The sequence below is a fragment of the Lissotriton helveticus genome, chromosome 7 (assembly GCF_964261635.1).
Source record: "Lissotriton helveticus chromosome 7, aLisHel1.1, whole genome shotgun sequence".
Classification (NCBI taxonomy): Eukaryota; Metazoa; Chordata; class Amphibia; order Caudata; family Salamandridae; genus Lissotriton; species Lissotriton helveticus.
Window position 1 is genome coordinate 1,029,433,509 of NC_136068.1, and position 25,341 is coordinate 1,029,458,849.

The 25,341-nt window shown below is 43.0% G+C and overlaps 1 protein-coding gene across 3 annotated transcripts in view; it reads left to right on the forward strand.

The window, feature by feature from the left end:
• The window catches only part of DUS1L (dihydrouridine synthase 1 like), a 266,802-nt gene extending 241,683 nt beyond the window's left edge, over positions 1-25,119 (forward strand). For all 3 annotated transcript variants that reach the window (XM_078653767.1, XM_078653766.1, XM_078653768.1), the window contains 4 exons: positions 13,063-13,229; positions 13,560-13,597; positions 14,610-14,685; positions 24,572-25,119. In XM_078653767.1, coding sequence (XP_078509893.1) covers positions 13,063-13,229; positions 13,560-13,597; positions 14,610-14,685; positions 24,572-24,693 — 403 coding nt within the window. In that variant the 3' untranslated portion in view covers positions 24,694-25,119. The remainder of the gene's footprint in view (positions 1-13,062; positions 13,230-13,559; positions 13,598-14,609; positions 14,686-24,571) is intronic.
• The last annotated feature ends 222 nt before the right edge of the window (positions 25,120-25,341 follow it).

A 25,341-nucleotide genomic window follows, 5' to 3' on the forward strand; every position in this document is an offset into this window, starting at 1 on the left:
TTAGCTCGTGCTTCCTGCTTCAACTTTGGATAAAATTTAGTTAACCCTTTGTCCATCCGTGGCTTATCGCTTTCGAAAGCCTCGATTTCCCATTCCTCTAGCGCTTCATACTGCGTTAATCTAGGTCTGGGATGTAAATCATTCATTTGGGTTCTCAAATTAAATAGAATTCTGCTGTTAAATGTTCCATCTAACGGAAAAGCCAATACTCCGTCATCTTTCGTGTATTTTACCCAATTCTCCAACCATACACATGTGTTGTACCCTTTATCGAACATCATGAAAGATGCGGGAGTGTTGGGTTGCGGTATGACAACACCTTCTCTAGTTTTAATCGGCTTGTCCTTTTTGAAATAATTCTTCACCTTATTTACAAGAGATACTTTTCTCTTAGTTCCGTACATAATGTCGTTTTTAACTCCTTTCCACTGATCGTTCTCAAATCCCATATAACGTGGATCAGGTCTGGTATGCGGTCTATACGAATGCCACATACGATTTTACGAGTGATTTTGTTTACAAAATCACTTCCAATCCGAGTGCGTCTTTTATTTTTGTGCGACCAATGAAATGCACGAGTTCAAATAATCTCGACCAATGGGTGCGCGGCCCTTTCATGAGACAGTTCCCACGCTCCGGCGCTCGCCCCTCCTTTACAATTCCAGCTACGCTAGCAGCCCGCTGTGTCTACCAATCCCAGCGTGGCACGGAGTGACGTCAGAGCCGCTTCGCGACTGACTCCCTCCTTCACAAGGTAACGGAAACTTTCTTTCCTTTTAAAGTGCTTAGTGCTTGGTTATTTTACAACGAATACACATTCGCCACCGTGCTCAAGTGTCTAGACAGGAAAGAATTTGTTTCGCTGCAAGTAAACTACTTCCATTTACTTTTCACTCACTACGGGTAGATCTCTTCTGCCTACCCTTCACACTAGCATTGGAGAACCTGTTACTCCCCTAGACTCATCCACTTCTCCGGGATATATCTGAGACTAAGGTTTCCCTAGCGAACCCCTTTGCTTTCACTCGAGCTCCGATGAACCTGCTACTCTTCCGGTGCGACCCTCACTAGGTTATGCCACAGTAGAAATGTTGCCAATGAACCTCGTTACTAACATTTATTCAATCATACATTCAGAAAAACCCTAGTTAGTGCTTCCAGTTCTGCCTAACCTGCACCAACCTTCCTTAGAGCAAATGACCTCAAAGCAAGTGGATTCTATTCACCACTCGCTATTCAATTCCCCGGGGATTCTTAACAACATGCAAGACGTTTTACGTACAAATGGATTAATACATATAACAGTATGATAAGAAGAATAACAATTTTAAAACATTTCATAATTTTTCAAAGTAAACAATTTTCAAGCGAGTGATCAATTCTCTTGAAGCGCCTACTCTTATAGCAGCATCCGACTTAGCTAGACTAACTAGTCCTACCTAACCTTTAACTATTCCCTAACCATCCTCTTCGCTACCAGAAAATTACTGCTAGAGATCGCGGGTCACCCGACCAATAATTTCGCCACTTCTGGCTTCGGGCCCATATACTTTACTTTATCATATACATTGATCAGGTGCCCACACCATCTACTACCAATAATTGTGAGTTCCTTTTCGATTTATTTTCAGTGTACCCAACTTACCATCCACCGTTATGGGTACCTATGACCACGATGGGTCAGGGAGCTAGCTGTAAAAGGAAAGGCAGCAAAATACACCATTCAAAATATGACTTTACTTTTTATAAAATGACCACGGACAACTGGAAGTTTTGAAAAGTTTATCTTAAATTCAAATAAAGGGCAGTCATACAGCTTTATCAATAGAATACTAGTGCGACAGGGAACCCGCTAAGTGAGAGGAAAACTAAGATAAGGGGCAAGATGAACACGCTATAAATCTGAGTTACTTAGTCAGTTTTCGAGAGAAAAAACCAAGACCATATCAGGAAGTTGCAAACTGCAATACAGAAAATGATTTCTAAAAGGTAGGGTAACATAGGAACACGCTATGAAATCAAATGCAAATGACTTTATGAAATGCAATGGTTGCAGGAGAAAGCATGGAAAATTATCACGTGCAAAGGTATGTCTTTATTGAAGCAAAGAAAGGTGCAGTTTTAAGAATTTCAGAGCAATATTTACCTAGACTGGTGTGAAAACCAACCCTGGCCACGGGTCAATTAAGGACAGGAAAACCCTCAAGGAAGGATAACCCTCAGTAGGATAGCAGGTGCAGAATGGACACGACAGGACAGGAAACCCAGATTCGGATCAGGACAGGACCACCAGGATACGACCAGCACCCGCAGTTTGGAAGCAACGCCTGCGCTCCACCCTCTCTGCAGCTATCGATCAGGACCCCGATTGGGTCAGCGAATTCCCAGAAAAAGTGCTCCGCCAGCACTTAAGGTTCAGTAAAACCTTCAGAGTCTATGGTCCGATTTCGGACAGAGAGCTCCGCAGCACCTCTGTATCAAGTCACCTATTGAGTGCGTTGGGTCAGTGACAGGTCAGCTATTCAGACAAGTCGGACGATTTCTCTAGTTAAACCTAGGCTAGTTATACTGTTTTAGGACAGGGTACCACCCCCCAAATGTTGCAAAGTGTCAGAATCCCCAATTTGGATTGGTCCTAAGGTAGGCTTTGGTTAACACACCAATCAGAACAGACTATTCTAAGGCCTAATTTGCATCCTAAGGTGCCGCCTAGCAAGATTTGGGGTTCCCACGAGAAGTCGCACGGAATACAATGCAAAAGAATACAATGTGTTACAATATAATACAATCTAGATGCTTCTGGCAGGGTGAAGGTGCATGTTCTCATGCAGGCTCTGCCAACAACCTTCTTTGGCTTGGTTTCAATGCCATCTTCACCATCGATTGATTCTGCGCAGAAGTACCCTCCAAGATGGACTCCCAAGCCCCCATCACCCCTCAGTGCCGAGGATACATGAAAAGTAAGCGAAAACAAATTAGTACATAAAAATAAATGAATGTATTACAGGTCATGATTTCACATTTTAGGTTCATCATTATAAAAATATACTATGCATTATTGGTAAGTGCAACAAACAATTTCACAAGAGCAGCAGCACAAAGCTTCACCACGTTATAGCCATCTTATTGCTTATTACGCATGCGCACCCTTTCCCTCCAAAACTATCTCTACGCGAAGTCACGTGAGTGTGACTGACGCATGCGCAGAAGAGGAAAGTCAAGCAGCGGCCATTTTAGAAACACGGATTAATCATATTAGTAAAACACATAAGCAAGCTTCTCTATCATACATATATATCGAAAATAAAGATATTAGTAAATCGTACAATTCGTTACGAGGTTACAACGGTTTCGAGGTTCATGAATCGAGCAAGTCGCGATGCGAAATCTTGCTCTATCAGGTTTTGATGTTGGTGATCTGAGTTTTTAGCAGCCTTTGACTGCTTTACTTTTCCCTCCTGCTTTACTTTTCCCTCTTGATTTCTCCCCTAATCTGTGCTCAGACCTGTGTGAAAGCAATCCACTCCCAGCTCTCTTTTTGTCTTAGCAAGAGAGTAAATCAAGATTAACCGCATGCGTGCGGGCGGAATTCCGCCCGTACGCTGGGATTCTCGTAATCGCACTTTACGTGACGAGCTGGGCTCGTCATGAGCGTGCGAGGAGGCTACGCCATGACGAGCCCAGCTCGTCATGAGCGTCGAAGGGGTTAAACCCCCTCTCCCTCAAAAAACACAGACATTAGACTTTGGAGATTAAGCAGAGGGTGCTCTGCTGCAGTAATCTATTCTGAGTTTAAGCTGTGTTTAGAAAGTGCATGTAATACTCGTTTTTTTGGCTAGGAGAGTTAGTAGTTTAAGTGTGGGAAAAGCAGTATTGTTAGAGGCCTGGTTTTGGCCCTTACCTGCGGCACTCAATAGTGTGGGTTGAGCATGTCTGTCTCCAATGAGATTCAGACAGCCTGACAGCCTAACAGCCTGTGTTTGAGGTCACATGCCCCTTATACAAGATACTGTTGGATGTTGCATTTGTGCAGTAATAGATGGCTGTATCTGTTGTCTGTATTGGACTTAGGGTTAGTGTTTTGTTTGGCTGATAGGTCTAGGATTCTGATTGATCCCTGGGTCAGTGTTTTTGTTGGACGCGGGGCTTCGGGTTAGGGCTCTGATTGGTGAGTTGGTTTAGGGTTTCAAATTGGTTTCTGGTAATAGGGTTTCTATTGGATGTAGGTCTTCGTTCCTTATTGGCTGCCGGGACTGGGGCTAGGGTTTCTTTTGGACGTAGGGCTTAGGGTTCCATACCTGATTGGCTGATGGGACTAGGGCTAAGGCTAGGGTTTTTATTGAACGTAGGGCTTAGGGTTTCTTGCCTGATTGGCTGATGGGACTAGGTCTGTGATTGCCTTTAAGAGGCTGGTGTCATTTTGGTTCTAGGGCTTAAGGCTAGTGTTCTGATTTGTTAGGGTGCCCATTGGCTGAAGGGGTCACCTGATTACACCCTTCTCTTCTTTCTACCACAAAAACACAATCACACAAGGCTTACACTCCACTTACACTTATTACCTCTTTCAGTAATCACATCAAACACTCTTAACTCTAGTTCATCCTCTCTTATACGCCACATACACTCTATTCACAAACAGATCACTACCCCCTTTACCTTACAACTTTCACTCACCAACAATAGTTTACATACATATCCTTCTCAGGAAACAAATAAATCAGCACCTCCTTTCACAACTCCTTAAAAGGAAAACATAAATCACACACACCGGCACAACAAAATCTTTCACGCACAACATCTCATAATACTTTCCGTCACAAGCTACAAACGTACACCCGATCCCACCTTCCAGACTACACAAGTTATGCCCACCATGAACTAACACCAATGCCAAGCTTTCTTTCTTCCCCCACACCTAACACATATACAGCAACTCAGCAACTCTCTTTTAACCGCCTCATATCCATTGGACAATTTAGAGCCTTACAACATGCCCCGCATGCTGCACCACCATCCCTAACTCATGCACCTTCCACCCTAAACACAGGCAAACAAAATGAGCAACATGGCACTCCTCACAACTTTGCTTCTCCATGTCCACTGCACAACAAGGCTACACTACAAAAACAACTCACTCAACCACCATCTCCACCACCTACACACTCAGACCCATCAAAATGCCTTCTTAGCCTGCTGGACGAGGAACACAATACAGAGCAGCTACACTATTGCTCTCCTCCTACATCTACCATGTCTGCTACAGAAGGCTACATACAAAAACAACACAGCTCAACAACTCACTCAACCACCATCTCCACCACCTACACACTCAGACCCATCAAAATGCCTTCTTATCTAGCTGGACGAGGAACACGATACAGAACAGCGACACTCTTTTTCTCCTCATAAAGTTAATACCATCACTAAGGACAAACCTGCTACAAGACCACAAAATACTGATCTCTCTTCTACAAAACAGTCACACCATCTCCAAAGCACATTCCCTAAGCTGCCTACTGATAAAAGCTTGATCGCTCTCTAAAAACAAGCATCACATCTACGTCCTTACTGACACATAACCTGACATACTCTTCATCACTGAATCATGGTTGGTTGATGATATGGCTCCAGTCTTGCATGAAGCTATGAAACGATCTCCAAAAATCGTAAAAGCAAAAGAGGAGGTGGCCTAGCTGTTGTGTTCAGGCAAACATTAAATATCACTAAAACTGACAACGTCTCCATGCAAGATTGTGAAGCCCTCTTCACCAGGTGTAACCCTACACAGCGTTTTCCTCCTGTAACTTACTACTCCTTTACAGACCTCCACCTAACAATGCAACATTCCCAGACACACTTGTAGACACTGTTTGAAACCTTATCACACTATACTTCAACCTATGCATTCTGGGTGACCTCAACATTTGGTTTGACAAACCCAATATGCCCCATCCAAAAACAATCATTACTGGCCTAGACGCACTGAATCTGCATCAGATCGTCCACAAACATTGCAGGACACATCCTGGATGTAATTTTTGCAAATACTCAACTAGTTACCTTTCAAACATTGACTACACTCGCATGGTCAGACTACCATTTGCTTGCTTTCCAAAGTAAAACAACACTAAGCGACACTCCTAAAACCACCTGACATACATCCACCTATCGAACGTGGAACAAACTCAATTTGAACACTTAGAAACACAGCTAACATAGAGTACAGAGCTAAACACAATAAATTCCATTAAGAAAATTATATTAGTCGCTACAGGAAGCTTTTGATATCCTAATACCACTAAAAACGACATAACAGAACAAAAGAATACAGGCACCTTGGAGAAATACAGAGCTAAAAGACATAAAACAACAAATTAGAAAGCTGCAACATGCCTGGCTCAAAACAAACACCAATCAAGACAAACTTTGCCTACAGAAACGTAGCAGATTATATAAGTGGACTTCCTAAAAAACTTTTACAAAAAATACTATTCAGACACAATTCAAAATGCTAAATGTGCAAATAAAGAATTCTCTAAAATTCTCACTGGATTTCGCAAACCAAATTGCCTAGAAGGAGCTTACCCATTACTCAAGATTTCAGACAAACTGTCAAATCATTACATAGCCAAAGCAGACATGTTGGACTCCTATTTTAAAAAAAAAAAAATTAGCACTGATCCTTTTCCAAAACAGCAATCAAACAATACGCTAACCCAGCCTCTCCATTCCTTCCAACAATTTTCACATGATTAATTTATGGACCTGTCTAAGCAAGCAGACCTGCCATCAGCCATTCTGCCCTTTGTCCACTACAAACCTTGAAGAAAATTCTAACAAGCTCTGCTGCTACACCCATAAGAAGAATTATTATTAATTCCTTAACTACAGGAATATTTACAGAAGAACTAAAAAAGTCATACATACGCCCATTACTAAAGAAAACCAACCTGGACCCGCTGAACCACGACAACTACAGACCAATTACGAATGGACCTTTCCTGGGCAAACTGATAGAAAGAGCAGTATTCACCCAGATGTCACAATTCATTGAAGATAATGCCATACTTTCAGACTTCCAAACGGGATTCTGTCCAGGAAGAGACACAGAATCTGCCCTTGTTGCCTTCTGGGATGACCTTAAGAACACAGTTGACCAGAACGGGGTTGCTCCACTACTTCTCTTGGACCTCTCAGCTGCCTTTTACATGTTTTGACCATGACACTCTGATACAAAGACTCTATGAGGCCGGCATAGAGGGGACTGCTCTTGACTAGATCACATCCTACCTTCACAACAGAACTAGTGTCATCCATACCCCCCTTTCTCTTTCAAACCGTACTTCACAAAAGCAGGGGTCCCTCAAGGCTTTATCATCTCACCCATGCATTTCATCATCTGCATGAAGTCATTACCGTCACTGATCAATCAGTTTCACCTCTCGTGCTATAACTATGTACATGGCACACAAATACTCCTTCAACTGGAATGATCCAAAGACATTGGAAACTCACCAATTTTCAGTTGTCTCAGAGCTGTGGATCAGTGGATGACATAGAGCTATCTCAAATGTTATGCTTCCAAAATGGAAAAACTCATGTGTGGCAATTGGAAAAATGATGACTCGCTCACTGCCTGACCTGATGACCTGGGAACACTGCCTAAAGTATCAAAGGAAGTAAGAACCCCGGAATGACTATGGACTCCAAGCTATCAATGAATGCCCAAGAGGACAAACTAGCAAGATCAAGCTTTGTTATTGTAAAAACTATGCGACGCATCTTCCCCTACCTGGGATTCCTGCAAAAGGGCCAGGCTACCATCTTTTGTTCTGTCCATAATCGATTACGCCAATAGCCTCTACCACGGATCACCTTTAACAACTATGAAAATACTACAACTGATTCAGAACTCTGCTGCCAGACTACTCTTACATATAAAACCGCAAGCCCACATCTCCCCTGCCTTGAAAGCCCTACATTGGTTACCGGTTGCCAGACAATCCACGTTCAAGCTGCTTTGTATAACCCACAAAGGAATACATGGAACAGGAATGCTCTTCAACAGGAATAAAAATTACAAAATACATTCAATAAAGGAACCTCTGCTCTAGAGTAGCACCTGACCTCAAAATCCTACGAAAAAAGAAAAAAAACATAGGTGGCACATCCTTCTCTTTTCAAGCAGCTCAACTATGGAACTAGTTACCTCCAAACATAAGATCCACAGATCACCACCTCATCTTCAGTAGACTACTCAAGAATTGGTTCTTCCCCACATAACCACCATACTCAAACATAAATATGCAGCATATCCATCTGTATTTAAGCATGTATTTGGACTATAGATGTGTACCTACATATGTGTATTGCTTTACATAAACATGTATAATAATTGTTTTTAAAGATATTCATTAGTTCTGCTTAACAAATGTACATATTACTTATAGTTACATTATTCTGTTTAACATGTATACAAGTGACTGCATAAATAAGTAAATAGTCCCTCATAACTATTTATCTACAATGTTTTCGCTATTTAATTACAAACAAAAAATAATTTAAAGTACAGCAGCACTTGAAAGTCTGATTTTATTAAATGCACCTTTAATCCACATATAATACCTTCCTTATACATATATACCTTTCATGTACTAATGAAACTTTATATTTATTACTTTGCTTCCAGTTCAGCATATCCAATGCACTACCCTAGATCTCACCCTATACCTCTCTCAATATATCCTCTACCTCAATCGTCTGATTCAGCTCAAACCTCATTCTACTACTCTTTACAATGCACTACCCTATTTCTCATTCTATATCTCTCATTAATGTTTCTACCTCAATTCCCTGACTCATCTCTAACCTAATCCTACTATTCTTTCCAGTGCACTGCCCTATTTTTCATCCTATACCTGTCTCAATATATCCTCTACCTCTACTCAAACCTCATTCTACTACTCTTTCCAATGCACAGCCCTATTTCTCACCCTAATCAACTATCAAAATACACCCTCTACCTCCAATCTCACTTATCACAAACCCCATACCACTATTATGATCCCCAAAATAACCTTTTCTTGACTCTTCCCTCTACCCCCTTACATCATCTCATTCCTGTTTTGCTATTTAGATATTCCAAACAAGCCTTTCTAAACCCTTCCCTCTGACTTTTCCCCCTCCACCTCCCCTTTACGCATCTCAACCCTCCTCCTACTGCTATGAACTCCAAAAAAAAAAGCAAACTAAACCCAAAACTTTCTAGACCCTTCCTTCTTCTATCCCTCCACTATTCATTTTACAATCCAAATAAGACAAACCTGTCCACCGCTCAAATCAAATTATTTCATATTTTTCTTAACTAATTCACCACTAATCCTTTTTGGGTTCCAGAGTAGCCTGCTACTCATCGAAAAATGCTGCAACACCTCATCAGGGGTAGAAAGCGCTATATAAATGCAAACCGTTTCCTCTTCTAACCCTTCACTTTCCTTCACAATCCATATAACAGACCGACCGCTCAAATTAATTTCATATTTCACTATACTAATTAGACACTAATCCTTTTTGGGTTCTGGAGTAGTTTATATTTAACAACTTTCACTTTTAGTAAATGCTACTCAATGCAGTGTCACAATAATTCTGATGTACTGAGGTGAAACGCGTCGGCTTATTAAAAAAGAAACTTTTTATTTTTAGCAGCTACATAACATGCATTGCATGATTTACATTGTATTGCATCGCATTGAAGCACTTAACGGCTTCACAGAAAATAAATATGCACCCCTAGCATATAGGCAGACAGGTTTTATGGGGCAAATTTGCCTTAGAGCTATGATACGTATTTTATCCAGACATTGAGAAACTTAAAGCAAAACACTGCACAGTGGATGGCTACGAAAGTCGGTATATGTGTCTGATCGCAGCTGCTTACCAAGCCCACATAAACAGTCAGTGCATTCTTCCCTACATACAAATAAATGCCAGCACTATTGCAAAGTCCTTGATTATTTACGTAAGCACAGTGTGTGTTAATAATCACTTATTCGGCGAATCTGGAAGCAATCTTACACATGATTAGAACAAGTTCAGGCCAAGGAGTACCAGACTATGTGGAGCATTAGAGAGACATTAATATACCCCGAATGCAGCACTGTACGCGTAGGCAGATATGGCTAAGCTGGCTTCCAGGCTTCGATTGCGCGTAATCTGTAAGTGAGCACCGTGAAGAAATAAAATGGAAACTCTTACTCATTCTAACATTCAAGCTACCAGCCAGCGAGTCAATTTAGTGAAGACTGAGTTAAAATATAAACGCTGTAATTTATAGGGCATTTCAAAGCCTCATTGAATACGTCAGAGCTGTGGAACTACAGTGAGATTGGTAGTGTGGAGCCTAACTTGAAGATAAATTAGCCCATTTCTTTAAAATCATTTTTTTTTAAAAATCGTATTACTTCAACATTACACGCGACAGGCGCTTTTCATTTCTTCATGTTTTCACTCTTGACACGTGCCAGAATGCCCGACAATGAAGGGTATTAAGACTGACGTGGCCAGATTGTATGCAGCATTTCTCTTCAGAAAAAAACACGCGCTCTAGAACAAGTTATACACAGACTGAGACAACCGGGGCTAGCGTTGTCTTTCCAGCTTTATGTACTTATTTAACAAATGAAACAATGTGGTACACACGGCGCGACCTTGGCGTCTGCTTTTGGCGGATGGGCATTGTACTGACGGCTCATCCGGCCTTCAAAGATGGCATGCGCCAGCCTGTGCTGGTGCAGTATTCATTCATGCTGCCCACGCCCTATATGCAGGCCAGGGTTCTTTTATGCTGTGCTCAGGCGCCGCAGCACTGTCAGGTAAACATAAACAGAATCCAGGCTCTGAAGGAATATCTCTCTGTACATTCACGATGAAAGATTGACTAGATGAAAGGTAAAACAGCGTGTGCACCAGGGGCTGGCGAGCAGCCCGGGCCGTAATCTTTGCATTCTTGTCAAACCTTAGTGTACCCATCATCGCACGTGGTGGAGGTTCTACTACTATGCACTGTTGGAGTCTCGGCGCTAGCTCTATATGCTGTGATTCTGGGCAAATCGCTTAACGAACGTCCTTGGCCTAAAAATATTTGACATTGTTGAAGGTAGCCGGGGTGCTTATATAATATGTACCAATACCTTTGAGAATTGGCTCAGGCTCTGCTTTATTGATATAATGCTTACAAAAGTGAAAACACATGACATGAGAGGAACGAGGAGAGCAGCCAGCTGCTCCCCTCCTCTAGCCCGCACCCATCTCGTGATGGCTATTAACATGTTACCACCCACTACCACGTTCTCCCTATCAGCCTACCCTGCCCTTGCTATTGAAATGAATGGAGCTCTGTGAATGCCTCCCAGTGTCATTGTGTAAGAGCCTTAAAAGCAACCTTATCCATGACATTCTAACTGGGCGCATCCTCTGCCATGATGTCACTGCTTTAGCTTGTTCCTCCAGGGCAAAGAAAACTTTGCCCAGAAAGCACATGCGCATCAGGACGTTTGCAAAGCTCATTAGAGCTGCCCTTTTTTAAATACGAGAGCAACAAATAGTAATTTCTTTTCAGCTTCTTGCATTTTTAGGTTGAGCATTCAAGACCTCATATATACTTTAATATATATTTATTATATACTGATATGTGTATGTACTTTGTGGGCTCTGGAGAACAGCCCTCGGACTTTCTTGATAGAAAACGACCAGCATAGGTCAGTAAACTACCAGAATCACTTTAGCATTCTCTAGATTCCAGTCCATAGAAATTGTTTTCCACTAGCACCCATAGACAATCATATTTTTTAAAATCTTGTATTTTCTGTTATATGACTACCAAAGGCCCTGATTTTATTAGTAAAAACAGAGCTTTGGACTATGCCATTTCCCACTGAAAGGCAAAATTTCTCTCCATGTGTTCCCATACCTGGTGTGTCACGCAGTTTGGTGCTTACTTTCCCTCCATGTTAAAGAACAGTAGATGTTTCAGCACCCAGGCTAATATGCTGCATAGCTAAAAACATATGTTTCCAAAGGCAAGACTGATTGCATTGAAAATGCTTGTTTTTCTTCTTGTCTCCTCCCTCAGGGTTCCTATTAACACCAGTCGACCCTGGGTGGACTATATTAGATTTTCAACATTGGTGCTTATAACTTCTCCATCTTTAGGGGTTTAACTTTTAAAACTCAACCTTTTTGGTTTAGATTGCAATGTGCTGCAGAGGAAAGAAGGCAAGGCCAGTTATACTGCACTCTAGTTCTTTTAATAGGATAGCTGGAAAATGACACTGAGAGGAAGTAGGTTTTATTCAGGCCCCCTGGAATTATGCAGTTCTTTGTGGTTTTCCTCATAATTATGCATTTGCCGCACAATCCATGTGCATAATCTGCAGAAAAAAAAATGTTTCTAGTGCAAAAGGATAACAAAATTACTAAAAACATGGCAAGATGTTTCCCCATTCTGTAAAAAGTCCTCTGCAATAGTTGACTGGTCATCTTTTGATTGCTTATTGTTCTAATTGGGAGTTAAACTGGTACTAATAAAGTTAAATCATTGCTCAGACAGTAACCATGTTTAAAAATGACAATAATGATGTAATACTATCACAAAATGTGCCGTATTATGCTGCATAATTTGCCTATTTTGCAACAGAATTTAGTCAGCCTTGCTGTATAATTTTTTTCCCAACCCACCCCAGTCCCCCAGCGCACTTAATGCAGGCAGATTTCCACAAGCCTTGGTTTTATTCCCTAGTATTATTGTAACGGCGTGTGTAGCTTGGTATGTAATTATACCTGCCTCGTGTATATTTATTTTATTTATGTATTGAAGAGTTTTATATAGCGCTGGCTAGACTCGAGGGTTTCAGAGCACTTTACATTGGTACATGTACATTACAAAATAAAAAAATATGTATATAAACAGGTCAACTGAGATCAGATTATACATTATCCTTCACTGGGATGTGTGTGTAGGCTCTGTGGGAAGACTTTGGAAACCCTTTAACATTGCTATTGCAGGCCCAAAGAGCAGAAGATGGAGAACGGTGTCCATAGGCCAGAGAATGCAGTGCGGGTGAAGCGGGCACTGGAAGACGAGGACCAACCACCCACAGAGCTCCTCTCGAAGAACAAGCAGAAGAAGAGGCTCCGCAACCCCAACAAGACATTTAATGCCGCCCTGAAACGTATGTGAGAATACAATCGGCCATTTAAGGGAAAGCACAGTGGTCTTGGACTCTGAGAGGCAGAGTAGATGGGTCAGCGGGACACGCTGAATAGGCTAATATGATCAGGGTTTTTTTTTAAAATAGTGATATCCTTGGTACTGGATGACAGATTTCGTGTTGAGGAATGGGCCTTTGTATTTTCTGGTCTGAGATGGATTGTGGTTTGGCAAGATGCTTTTATTGGGAGGATTTTTGTTGTTGTGGATTTTGGGAATTGTCAGCATTTGGGCTTGACACGGTCTGAATTTTCAATACACTAATAAACCTGTTTATTTTTTTTGCTTTCAGCAAAATATGTAAAATGTGAGCAATGCGGAAACCCAAAGGTGAGTTAGTCTTCTGTCTGTAAAGACACTTGAGTATGTTGCACTTGTTACCTCCTTTAAAGCTGCATTGTTTGGAATTACTGTGTCACAACAGCTCACACATGTTTATACGAGTCAAGTGTTTTATTTGGTATCATTAATTGAATACACATTCAGAAAAGTGTTTGTTGCTCAAATATGGCAATGGCATGTTAAAAGCCGTTCAGGTGTGTACATACACAAAGGGCAAGGGATCATAGGAACTAAATTACAGAGTGCCCAAACAGTTTATTCTAGACCGTAATTCACTGTCTGATTTTCTTTAAAGTATTAACTATTACAAGTGATCTTTATGTGCTTTACAAAGTGTTTCTCTGTTATGTCTGACATTTCAATCCCAACACAGCCTCTCCTATTTAGTGCTCTCACAATCTCTTTCCTGTTGTATGCAACTCTTTTTCTCCCATGGTGCACCATGTTTTGAGAGGACACTGAAGCTGAACGTTGCAGTTCTAACGTAAAAATAAATTCCACTTCCCCATTGATCGGAGTACAAATCGATACTTAGCAGTTCATCCCATCATTGTGTCTCTTCAGTCATCCTTCCACCTCAGGCGCATACACTTGGGGCTTGATGACCAGTATTAGGCCGCTCGGTGGCCTTCCAGCATCTTTTGTTCCATCTTACGTCTTTCTTTTCTGTGTAATTTCCCTGCTGTGTCTGTCCATTCTGGTGACCATTGCACTGTCACAGATAATGATTGTATTGGTTAAGAGTCGTCTGAGCATAACAGAATGTGGTGACGGGGGGGGCATAGGGTTTGTCTCACTCCTTCCTTTTCACCCTTGATAAGCGATCTTTCTATTGTTGCATGCTTTTTCATCATGGCTTTGTTACTTTGTTCCTTGATAACTGTTAATGTCCCTTCACCCTTTTAGTGGTCCATCAGAAATGACCCATTTTGCAGACACGTCAAAGGAGCTCTCATTTCTTCCTATGAATGGAACACTAATTGGTTTTATGCATTTCCAGGGAATTCGGTGTGTATTCCACCTGTGCAGAGGATGCTGTAAGAAAAAAGCTTTCAAAGAAATGGCCGATTGTCCAGGTGAATGCATTCGTCTTATTGACTACTGAGACTCTTGATGCACAGTCATTTATTATTTCCAACACTGACTGCCAGAAGCCCTGTGCGTTATATATTATCCTCCTCCAAAGCCTTAGACATTCTGTTTCTCCATTAGTGCATTTGCACAGCCTTTGTATCTCCACCACTGGCTTTACCATAATCTTTTACCTCCTCCACTGTCTCGCTCCAGTCCTCTACAACCATCATATGCATACGTTACTGCTTATCACCCCTCTGCCAATACTTCTGCCTAGCAGCTACTCATTTCTAATCCCACAAACCCTTTAGCTTTCATTGTCCTTCAAAATGTCATTATCTGCCTGCTGTTAGTGTGAATTTCCACCACTCACCCTACCAAAATTCCTCTGCTTCCACCACGAAACTCCATAAAGCCTTGCATTTATTTCCACACAAGCTCAGTACCTGTGCCACCCATTCCGTCTGTACACGAACTGAAAACATATGTACGGGCCGAATCAGGCTGTTCTGGCCAGACACATTTAGAACTTGTTCAGCACCAGAGGAACCCACAAGACAGACTTTCCCCCTCTCAACACAGCACCAGAGCCCTGAGGTTGGCACCGCATTGACAACCGTTCATTCCTTCTCAAATATCTTTTCACCACAGATGCAACATACTTTTTATTCACACCACTTCTTGTGCATTCTTCTAACAGCAGATTCCTCACCTTCGAATATCCACAGGTACCAGACTCGGTCTGCTGAATTTTATAGCAATACCCCACTCGCTAAGAGGTGTTTTTGTGTGGCTCCTCACTGATTCAGTGCCACCTATAAGCTCTACCCCTGTGCTCTGACATCAGCTCCTTTCTTTCCATGCCATCAGACACAGATTCAGAGCTCCTCCCCCACCTTTCTCAGTCTTCCAATGACTTCAAACAAGTCTTCAGCAGTCTAGTAGGGAACAACATCCCCTCTGAAAACGACAAGGTTCAAGCTGTGTCATGTCTTGGAGTGCCTTTGGTGCCATGATTCGAAGTTGTGTGACATATGCACTTTCATGCACCCAAAGACGATTCAAGACTGTATGGCAAAGCTGTACATCTCGGAACATAAGTCTCAGTATTGGCACAGGTTCTGCACCAAGTAACACTGCTGTGTCCGCAACCACTCCATCTGCGAATATAAATATTGGGGTAAGTCAAAGTCCCAGTACAAACATAAGAATGCGAAATACGACCCCATCCCACCAATCTCATTCCAAATAGAAGGCACAACGTAATCAAGATCTGTATCACACTCCATTTAAGTCACCTGCTGCGAGACCCATATCTCATCTGGTCCTGATAGACTTAGAGTTCTTCCCTGGGCCATCGTTAACCACAGAGCAGATTGAGACCTTCAAGAATGAGTGTTGTAAATAAAACTTTAATGTGCTTTCGGTTCCTTCTGCCATGCCTTTCAATACCACAAAACTGCAGGCACCTTCAGTCAGGATACTTCTGGCAGACGGCCCTTTCCCAATGCCTTCTGTCCCCATTAAACCTTTTACTAGGCCTGTAACAACTCTGGTGTATGGTCAAGCAATATAGACCCGCTTAGATACCATTACTGGCAGGGCAGTTGGTACGACTGTTGTACTCTGCAACATGCCTGAATGAGGTCAACTAGATTCTCAGGCGATGTGCAGGCTTTGCTGCTGTTTATGGCCTGTTTGTTTCTTCAGAGAGACGGGGATTCATCACTGGAACTGTTTAAGAATAGTGGGGCCACAGCGTGTTCCCTGCCTGCTGGCTCCTACAAAGCTGTTTCCCTGTTCAGTTGTAGGGGCTACTTCAGGGGTCTAGCCTATAGGCAGTGATGCATTCAATGCTTTTCCTTCCGTGCAATGAGTCCAGGACATTCAGGCTTGGATCTCAGTATTTCGGGCTTGATACTGTTGAGGGTGCTGTGAGGCTTCTAGGCCTTTAAACTTGTGCATCCTCCTTGTCCACTATGCGAGGTAGCCCATGTCGGGCCTGCAGTGGAATCTGAAATCCCAGTGGGCCTTGCTTCAAGGCTATTTTTCCGGCCCCATCCAGCCAGCCTAGGATCTGAAGTGGTGGCTGATCGCTGACAATGTGTTCTGCGGCAGGTCGCTCTATTCCCATCCCCCCCTATCCAGAATTGGCACCGGTAATGGACGCTCCTGGGTTGAGGAAGTCATCTAGAGAATGTGAAGATCAGATGCTACCCGTCTGCAGCAAAGGGCCAGCTTCACATGAACCTACTCGAACTCCGGGCCATCCAGTTGGCTCTGAAATCTTTTCTGATATCTATTTATGGGAGGCTGGTGCAGTTTCTCACAAGCAACACTACAGCCATGTAGCACTGCAACAAGCAGGGTGCATTGGGATTCTGGGGCCTTTTGCTTGTGGTTGAAGCAGCATAGCAAGGCCAGATTGGGCAAATTGAGCAGACATTGTATGATAGATCTCATGTCACCGACCCTTCCCCGCAACATTAACGGATCCCCTGCCTCTCGGAGATTGCATAACCCTCGTCTCTCCCGGCCTCCTGGTAACCCAACCATAGGGAGGTCAAGCTCCCTCGCCTGGCCTCCCGCACTCGCCAATAGCCCCTGTGCTGACACCCGGGTCCCCTTTCCCACAAGCTCAACCCTTCCCTTGGACTTTGAAACCCTGAACACCAGAGTATCCATCATAGTTCAGAGAATCCAGAAATCCCTATCTGATCTGAAGAACATCCTTCTCACTGAACACTCTATCGCCACCTCCAAGCCCTCTCTTAACTTTGTCCCCCCCTCTCTGACCTCACCCACTCTCCAGCCCATGCCGCTGGCCAGCCGACACCTTCGCCCTCGCAAACTTCCTAATCACCTCTCGGAGGAGGAGACCCTTACCCTCCTCTCACCCTACTTGAGCCCCCCGACGCCCCCTGTCCTCCTGACAAGGAAGTTGACTACCTGATTCCTACTATCACAATCAACACAACCAGGTTATCATCCCACCGTAACAGAGGGGTAAACAGTAACAACCTAACAAAAGTTCCCTTAACTTCTCCTCCTTACAACATTCGTTCTGATTCCCCCCCTCTCGGGCCTCCTTTTTAACTGCCGGTCAGCTGCGAGACCCGCCTCGGACATCGCTTCCCTCATCCTTAACTACAACACTGATGTAGCTATCCTAACCGAGTCATGGCTCAATGAATCCTCATCACAGCACCTTGACCTATTGGTCCTGCCCAACTATAACATCACCAGACTTGACAGACAAATTAAGAAGGGGGAGGCATTGCTTGCATCTACCGCTCAGACCTCCTCGCCACAGAAATCCACGCTGAGCCTACGGATTCTTACGAATAGCTTGCCCTCTCCATTAGTAGTACCACTTCTCAGCTATGGAAACTGCACATCTTCTACCACCCCCCCAGGCATGAACGGCACTTTCTTGGACCTCCTCATGGAAATCATCACTGCTAAGGTCTCGCCTCACTCCAATGACCTTTTCCTCGGTGAATTAAATATGCACTGGAATGACCCCAATAACTCCCAGGTTAATGCCTTCAAAGTTTTCCTTGCTGATCAATCACTCACCCAGGCCTGCACCTTGCCTACCCATACAAAAGGCGCTACTTTGGACTGGATTATCACTAAGGCTTCGGCGGTCAAGCTGAACTAAATAGAGCCATGTGATTGGCCAGACCATAACATCATCACCTTCACTATACCTGACCACCTCCTGAAAAAACTTGGGCAACCGGTGAAACCAAAACGCTGGCTCAGAGACTCTTAGAGCCTGTACCTTGAGAAACTGCCTGCCCGCTGCGAGAATGAGCTTCTCCCCCCCGAATCTTTCTAAGGTCAACGACCTCACAGATCACTACAACTCGACTATGACTAACATTTTGGACGATCTGGCCCTGCTTAAGTTCAAAAGGTCCCAAATCAAAGACAAAAACCCTTGGTTCAGCGGACCCCTCAATGACGAAAGGAGAGCTCTCCATCTGAAAGAAAGGAACTGGAGACAGCACCCCTCAGGCTCCCACCTCAAACTCCTCGGTCAGGCCACAAATACGTACAACAAGAGTATCCTTTTGTCCAAAAAAAAGTTCAATTCAGACCTGGAAAATGCCAAGAACAGACCACGCAAACTTTTTGAAATAGTCCAACTTCAATCAAACAAACATAGCGATATCAGCAAAGGTAACCACTAAATCTTCAATCACCTGCAATGAGTTCTCCTTCTTCTTTGCAACCTAAATCAACTCGCTGGGTAACGAACTCAAGGACTCCTCGAACTCCCCTCCTTCTGTGTCTGGGACCCTTCTATCCTCTCATCCTCACCAAGCAACTACCAAAAACAAGGCTCACTGGTCCAAATTTGAACTTTATGATGACCATTCCATCTCGAAAATTCTATCCTCCTTAAAACTGAGTACCCACTTTAACGACCCCCTCCCCACCAACTGCTTGGCAGCGACCACCTTACCCATCGCTACCATATGGACTACCATTATCATGCTTCCCTTCTCCAAGGGACCATATACGACTCACTGAAAACCGGGCAAGTCTTCTCCATCCTAAAAAAACCCACTCTGAATCCGGAAATTCCAGATAACTTCAGACCCATCTCGAATATCTCTCTTCTCGCGAAAGTACTGGAGAAATGTGTGCAGCTACAACTAAGGCAACACATCGCCAATTTTAATCTATTTGACGAATTCCAATCTGGGTTCAAGCCTGGGCACAGCACTGAAACTACTATTCTTCACATTGTTGACAATGCTCTCCTAGCCCTTGACCAAGGCAAAACATGTCTTCTGATCCTTCTGGATCTCTCCTCGGCATTCGACACGGTCAACCACGAGAAACTCCTTGAACGCCTCGAACACAGGATGGGCTTAGGAGGTACCGTCATCAAATGGTTTGGTTCCTTCCTTCATAACCGCACACAGATATTCCTTGTCAACAACAACCTATTTGCTCCCTCCCCGATCTCCATCGGTGTCCCGCAAGGCTCCACTCTGTCCCCTGCCATTTTCAATCTCTACCTCGAACCTTTAGCTGAAATTCTCCACTCGGTCAACATCTCCTTCCACATGTATGCCGACGATACCCAGATCTACATTAAAATCTCCTCACTTGAGGAGATCACCCATCTAAATGATGCTCTGAAACTCACTGTCTATTGGCTTGCCAACAACCAGCTCAATCTGAATGCCCAAAAAACGGAGTTTCTTCTCATCTCCCTCCCCCCCCAAAAAAATCTGCTAACATCCTTGAATAGACTAACTTCATCACAGCACTAAACTGCACCCCTATCATTGTATATTCCGCCAAATCTCTTGGATTATTTTGGACAGCAACCTAAATATGATTGAACACATCAACGCGATGGCCAAAACTGGCAGATTTCATCTGAGCTACTTGAGAAAACTAAAACCCTTCCTGGGAACTGCCGACCTAAAAAACGCTGTGCAGGCGTTTATCTCCAGAATCTAATATGGTTGCTCCACACTATCTGGCCTGCCTAAGACTTCAACTGCCCCCTTAAAAGCTTGCCTCAACGCAGCAGCCTGACTCTTATCCGGTTCTAAAAAATTTGACCATATCTCTCCACACCTGAATGCCTTGAATTGGCATCCCCTTGAAGGCAGAATTCATATCAAGCTGGCCTGCATCACTCACAAAGCCTTGTACACGAACTCCCCAGCGTATCTCGCCCAGAAACTCATGTCATCTGGGAGATCCAGAAACTCCAGATCCACCAGAGACGTGTGCTCCAGCCACCTCTCTTCCGCAAGGTAAAAACATACAATCAAGCATTCTCCGGAGCTGCACCAAGAATCCGGAACTCGCTTCCTTCCTCCATCAGAAGAATACTGTGGTATTCCCTATGTCATCTAGAACTTTCCCATGTCACTCTATGACCATGACTCCCTGTCATCTGGAACTTATCCATGTCATATAGAATGGTCTGAAGGGCTTAGAGTGTTTCCCCTTGAATGTAACAGTTATCTGACTTACTGATAGCATGAAGACATGTCCTACTACCTGTGGATGTTAAGCTGTTCTTCCTAAGAATAAATTCACTTGGAACCTACTTCTTGTGTGGTCAGAGTCACTACATAATTACTGGCGACGATTGGGAGCAGTGGATTTAAGAAGACAGCGTTCACTTACTTCAATCAACATTTGTTCAACTTAAAGAAATCTAAAAGAAAAGAAAACCTTGATTTCCTTCAACTGTGAAGAATTTCCTTACACAACTTGACTTTCTAAAAGAACTTACGTAAGAATCCTCAGTGATCTTAACCCTCAAAAACGTAAGTTACTTTGCATTCCTATTTTACTCAATTTCACCGCAATATTCAACTTTGCCAGTTTTCGACCGCACTGATCGAGCGGCTTATTTGCCTATATTTAGAAGATTTGTTAACATTGACTTTTGCGCTTTCAATCGCCTTGTTTACTTTTAAGTAAATTGTTCGAAGAACTCACCTCGAGCCTCCCGGAGTTCGTTAGTGTTCAGCCGACTCGCACTGCATTCTGGGTATCAGCGTCATCACGCACGTCATCGCGTACTAAAGACGCTCTCGGCGGCCATCTTGGTTAAGGTTGATGCCAAATCTTCGCGTATTTTCAGAACTTTACCGAAATAAACTGGAAATCAATCTTTTAACAGTTTCAATTAAGACGCTTTGCTGCAAACTTCAACGGTGATTTGCACACCTCGTTTACTGCAAATTTCAACTGTGATTTACACACCTCTTTTGCTGCAAATTTCAACGGTGATTTGCACACCTTGCTTCAAATAAATTTTTTTCTTTAGAAAATTTTCAATTACAGTAATTTACACATCCATATTTGTAAATTGTATACTAACATTAAAATTTCATTTACAGGATGTCTAACATCGCAGCACCACCTCATTTCCTTCAGGTTGCAGGTGATCCTCCTATTGAATGGGATCTTTGGTTTCCCATGTTTAATGCATACTTGGATGTCTTGGAAAAAGATGATTGTACGGCAAAAAGAAAACTTGCTCTTTTAAGACATTGTCTTGGTGGCGCAGGAATAAAAGAATTTGATAACCTACCACCTCTTGAGGACGCAGGTGACATAGATGTATTTAACAAAGCCTCTAAACAGATGAAAATTCGTTTTGGTAGGAGGATAAATACAGTGATGGAAAGGTTCAAATTCTACTCTCGTGAACAAAAAACAGATGAAAATATTGAGGATTACGTTGCGGCACTACGTTCACTTGCCTGCACTTGTTCTTTCGAAACTATATCATACGAACAAGTCCTCAGGGACCAAATTATGATGAGAACAAAAAGCAAAAAGATACAAGAAAGACTTTGGATGGGTACGGAGACCACTCTTTCTGCAGTAATAAATATAGCTAAGGGTATAGAACACTCTGAAGTATTTGTATCCGAAATTAGAGGGAAGAATACGAAAACAAATGTCCCTGAGGTTGAAGTAGCCATTGTTAAAACTCAATCTAGTCATTCTACTTCAAATACTTTTAATGCTAAACCTACTTTCAAGAAATACCTTCTCTGGTGCTCTTCAAAAAAGAAGCTAAAACCTTCTTAATGAGCAAATTCCTCCAATTGGTACACATTCGTATGACCTACTATTTGTATCAACTTTCACTCCTTCCAATGCTCCCTGTACCAGTTTGTGTACATATCTTTTTCGTCCTATTGTTATCAAATCTCCCGCTGATCTTGGAACTGTATTGACACTTGTAGATTTCCACGGCTTTGCCCTACTTTTGTCATTTCCCCAACCCCCATCCCTGTATTCTGCCCACGCCATCCTGTACTTGGATCTGTACCATTTATTATATATATCTCCTCCTTGTGCCCAATTGTACTCATGTCATCGCTGATTTTGGCACTGTATTGACTCTTGTATATAGCCATGGCTTCGTCCCACTATTGACTTTTCCCCATCCCTGTACTTTGCCCATGCCTTCATGAATGTAACGTACCTTTCCTTGTAAAGCGCTCTGATACCCTAACAGGTCATGTTCGCGCTATATAAAACTTCAAATAAATAAATAAGTGGCATCTGCAACCCAAAGAAGTACAAGGCGTATTCAGTCGATGGAGATAGCCCTGGCTAGAATTGTTCGCCACCGTTACATTCCTATTTCCAACATTTTTTGGAGTTACTGCTGTCTCAGCAACAGGGAAGGAATCTCACCGGAACCGCCCCAACCTACATCTCCATGTATGCCGGCAATCTATTTCATTTTATTCCCCCATCTGAAGTCGCGTAAATCTACGTACGCTGGGTGCTGAGATAAGTTCGTAACCTGGTGTGCTGCCCTGGATCCCGTACATGTGAAGCTACTGGGTATCCTTTTGCTTGTTGAGTGTTTAGCCCCACAAGGTCTTGATGTCGGCACTCCGAAAGGTTATTTTTCATCTTTGTCAGCCTTTTTGTTTTACGTTTACCTGATGAACAGTGTTCAAATCACCAGTTGCGATGAGGTTTATTAAAAGTTTGTTGCATTTTACCTCTCAAACTGTTTTTGATGCCCTAGTGGACCTTGAATTGGCTGGTGTTCGAGCATATGCAGATTGGCTTGCTGCATCTCTTGACTATGGAAAGTGTCTTACTCATTGCAATTATGTTAACTCATACGAGTGAACTGCTGATGATTTCAATGTGATCCTCCTACAACAATTTCTTAGACAAATTGGTGTTGAGGAAATAGTTTACCTTTTTGACTAAAGTTGTGACTCCCTTCCACGTCTGGCAGCCGATCATTCTACCTGGATTCTTTGACACCCCTCCCCCCCGCCCCCCCTACCTCCCCACACACACACGCCCCTCAAAAGTGAAAAGGTTTCATCAGGTGGACCCCATAAGGGCTTTGAGTTTTTTCATGGATCACACCACGGTCCATTGATTTGGGCAATTCGGTTTTTGGGGGGGTTTCTGGAGCAAAAAAAAGAAAGGCTGTACAGGAGAGGATACTGCTGAGGTGTACATTTTTTCTTGCATAGATCTTGATGCAGCCCTGGAGGGTCTGAGAGACCATTTCACCAAGGCCAAGGACTCTGCCTCTGCATTAGTGCAAGGGGTGGCTGTCAGTACAATCTTCCAGGTTGCAAGATGGGCTTGTGTGCATACATTCACAAAGCAATAGTTCCCTTCCAGTCCGGTTTGGTGGGAAGGCCCCTTCGCCCTCCCAGTTCTGCAAGACTTTTTGGTTTGAGTACGCTCCACAGACTAAACTATTGTAAGATACTGCTTTAGTATTTATTCTTAAATGATGAAACTGCAGTTGGACAGAGTTCCCACAAGAAAGAGTGCTACCTAGTAAGTAAGTTCTTCCTTGTGTCTTCACGTGTACAGCACTTCACCTAAAAATACTATTGCCTAAGGTTTAATAGTCCAACAGCACATTCCACTGCTTACCCAACCTTCCGCCACAGAGCCATTTGAAGAGGCTAAGTAAATCATGACATGTACCCACATGGATTTTGTAGCTAAATAACTATGCTTTATTAGAATTTGTGAGAACAGTGATGTATACTTAGCTACAGATTAAAAGGGTGGCAACAGCATTTGTGCCCTGTAAGAAAATCATAACCTGTTTGGGTGATTTCCTTTGAAGGTACCAGAACCACCTGTGTTTGTCAGTGGTGTGTACTTTTCAGACTTTTAGTAAGAGGGCAGTAGCACAGCTGGCTTTCTTTGAAGTGGGAGGATCTACTGCAGAGAATGCTTGCCTTGTTTGTTTTTTGTAAAACTGTGGGTGCGGGGTGTCAGTGGTTCTCATGTATGTGAGCTGCGGGTTCGTTTCTGATAGTTTCTTTTCTTCTTTCCATTTTGCATCTTATTGGCTTCATTGATCCCCATTCTCTTTCTCATTAGGTCATGGCTTACTTTTTAAAACCAAACATGAAAAATCCCTTCAGTGGAAACTGGATCAAATGGAGGAAAGCACCAAGGAGCCAAGTAAAGGGCTACAGATTGCTGCTGAAAGCCCTGTCTGAAAGGCTTTGCCCTAGTCTGATGTGCCTGATACACAGACCCATCGGCAGCCTCATTCTACGGGTATCTGAAGTGCCAAACTTGCCCTCTGAGAAAATGCTGCTCTCACAGAAAAAACGCACATCTGCCAGTCACTGGCAGGCTCAGCATAGCCGGTTGCTTTTTAACTTGGGTGTGCAAGTTAAATTGTTGCACTATTTTAAAGGACTATCAGCAGATGGAGGGTGTGGCCATTCTGCCATGAACAGCTGTACCTCTGTCAGGTGCCAGCTTGTTGATGAGCATTTACAGTGTCATCTGGGTGCTTGGATTAATATTGTTGCACCTGACGGTGCGGAAAGTTCTTGCAAGGGGGTTATGGGTGTTGATTTCGATCTGCTCCGGTGTTGGATAGAGATTGAATAAATGTTTTTTAATGACACTGAAAATGTCTGTTGTTTTTGGGTCACTAGATTTGCTGTTTATCCGAATCATAACTCTGATGGGAAGGCTGATAAACTGTATGCTCCTACTATGCAGCACTGTGTGAGGTACCTTTGCACTTACTCCATATGAAATGAGTTTACATTGTCCGTGGAAACAAAACCTTCAGAATGCGTGTCTGGACCATTCATACTGTAATGAGAAATTCAGCGACGAAGGATTTTGTA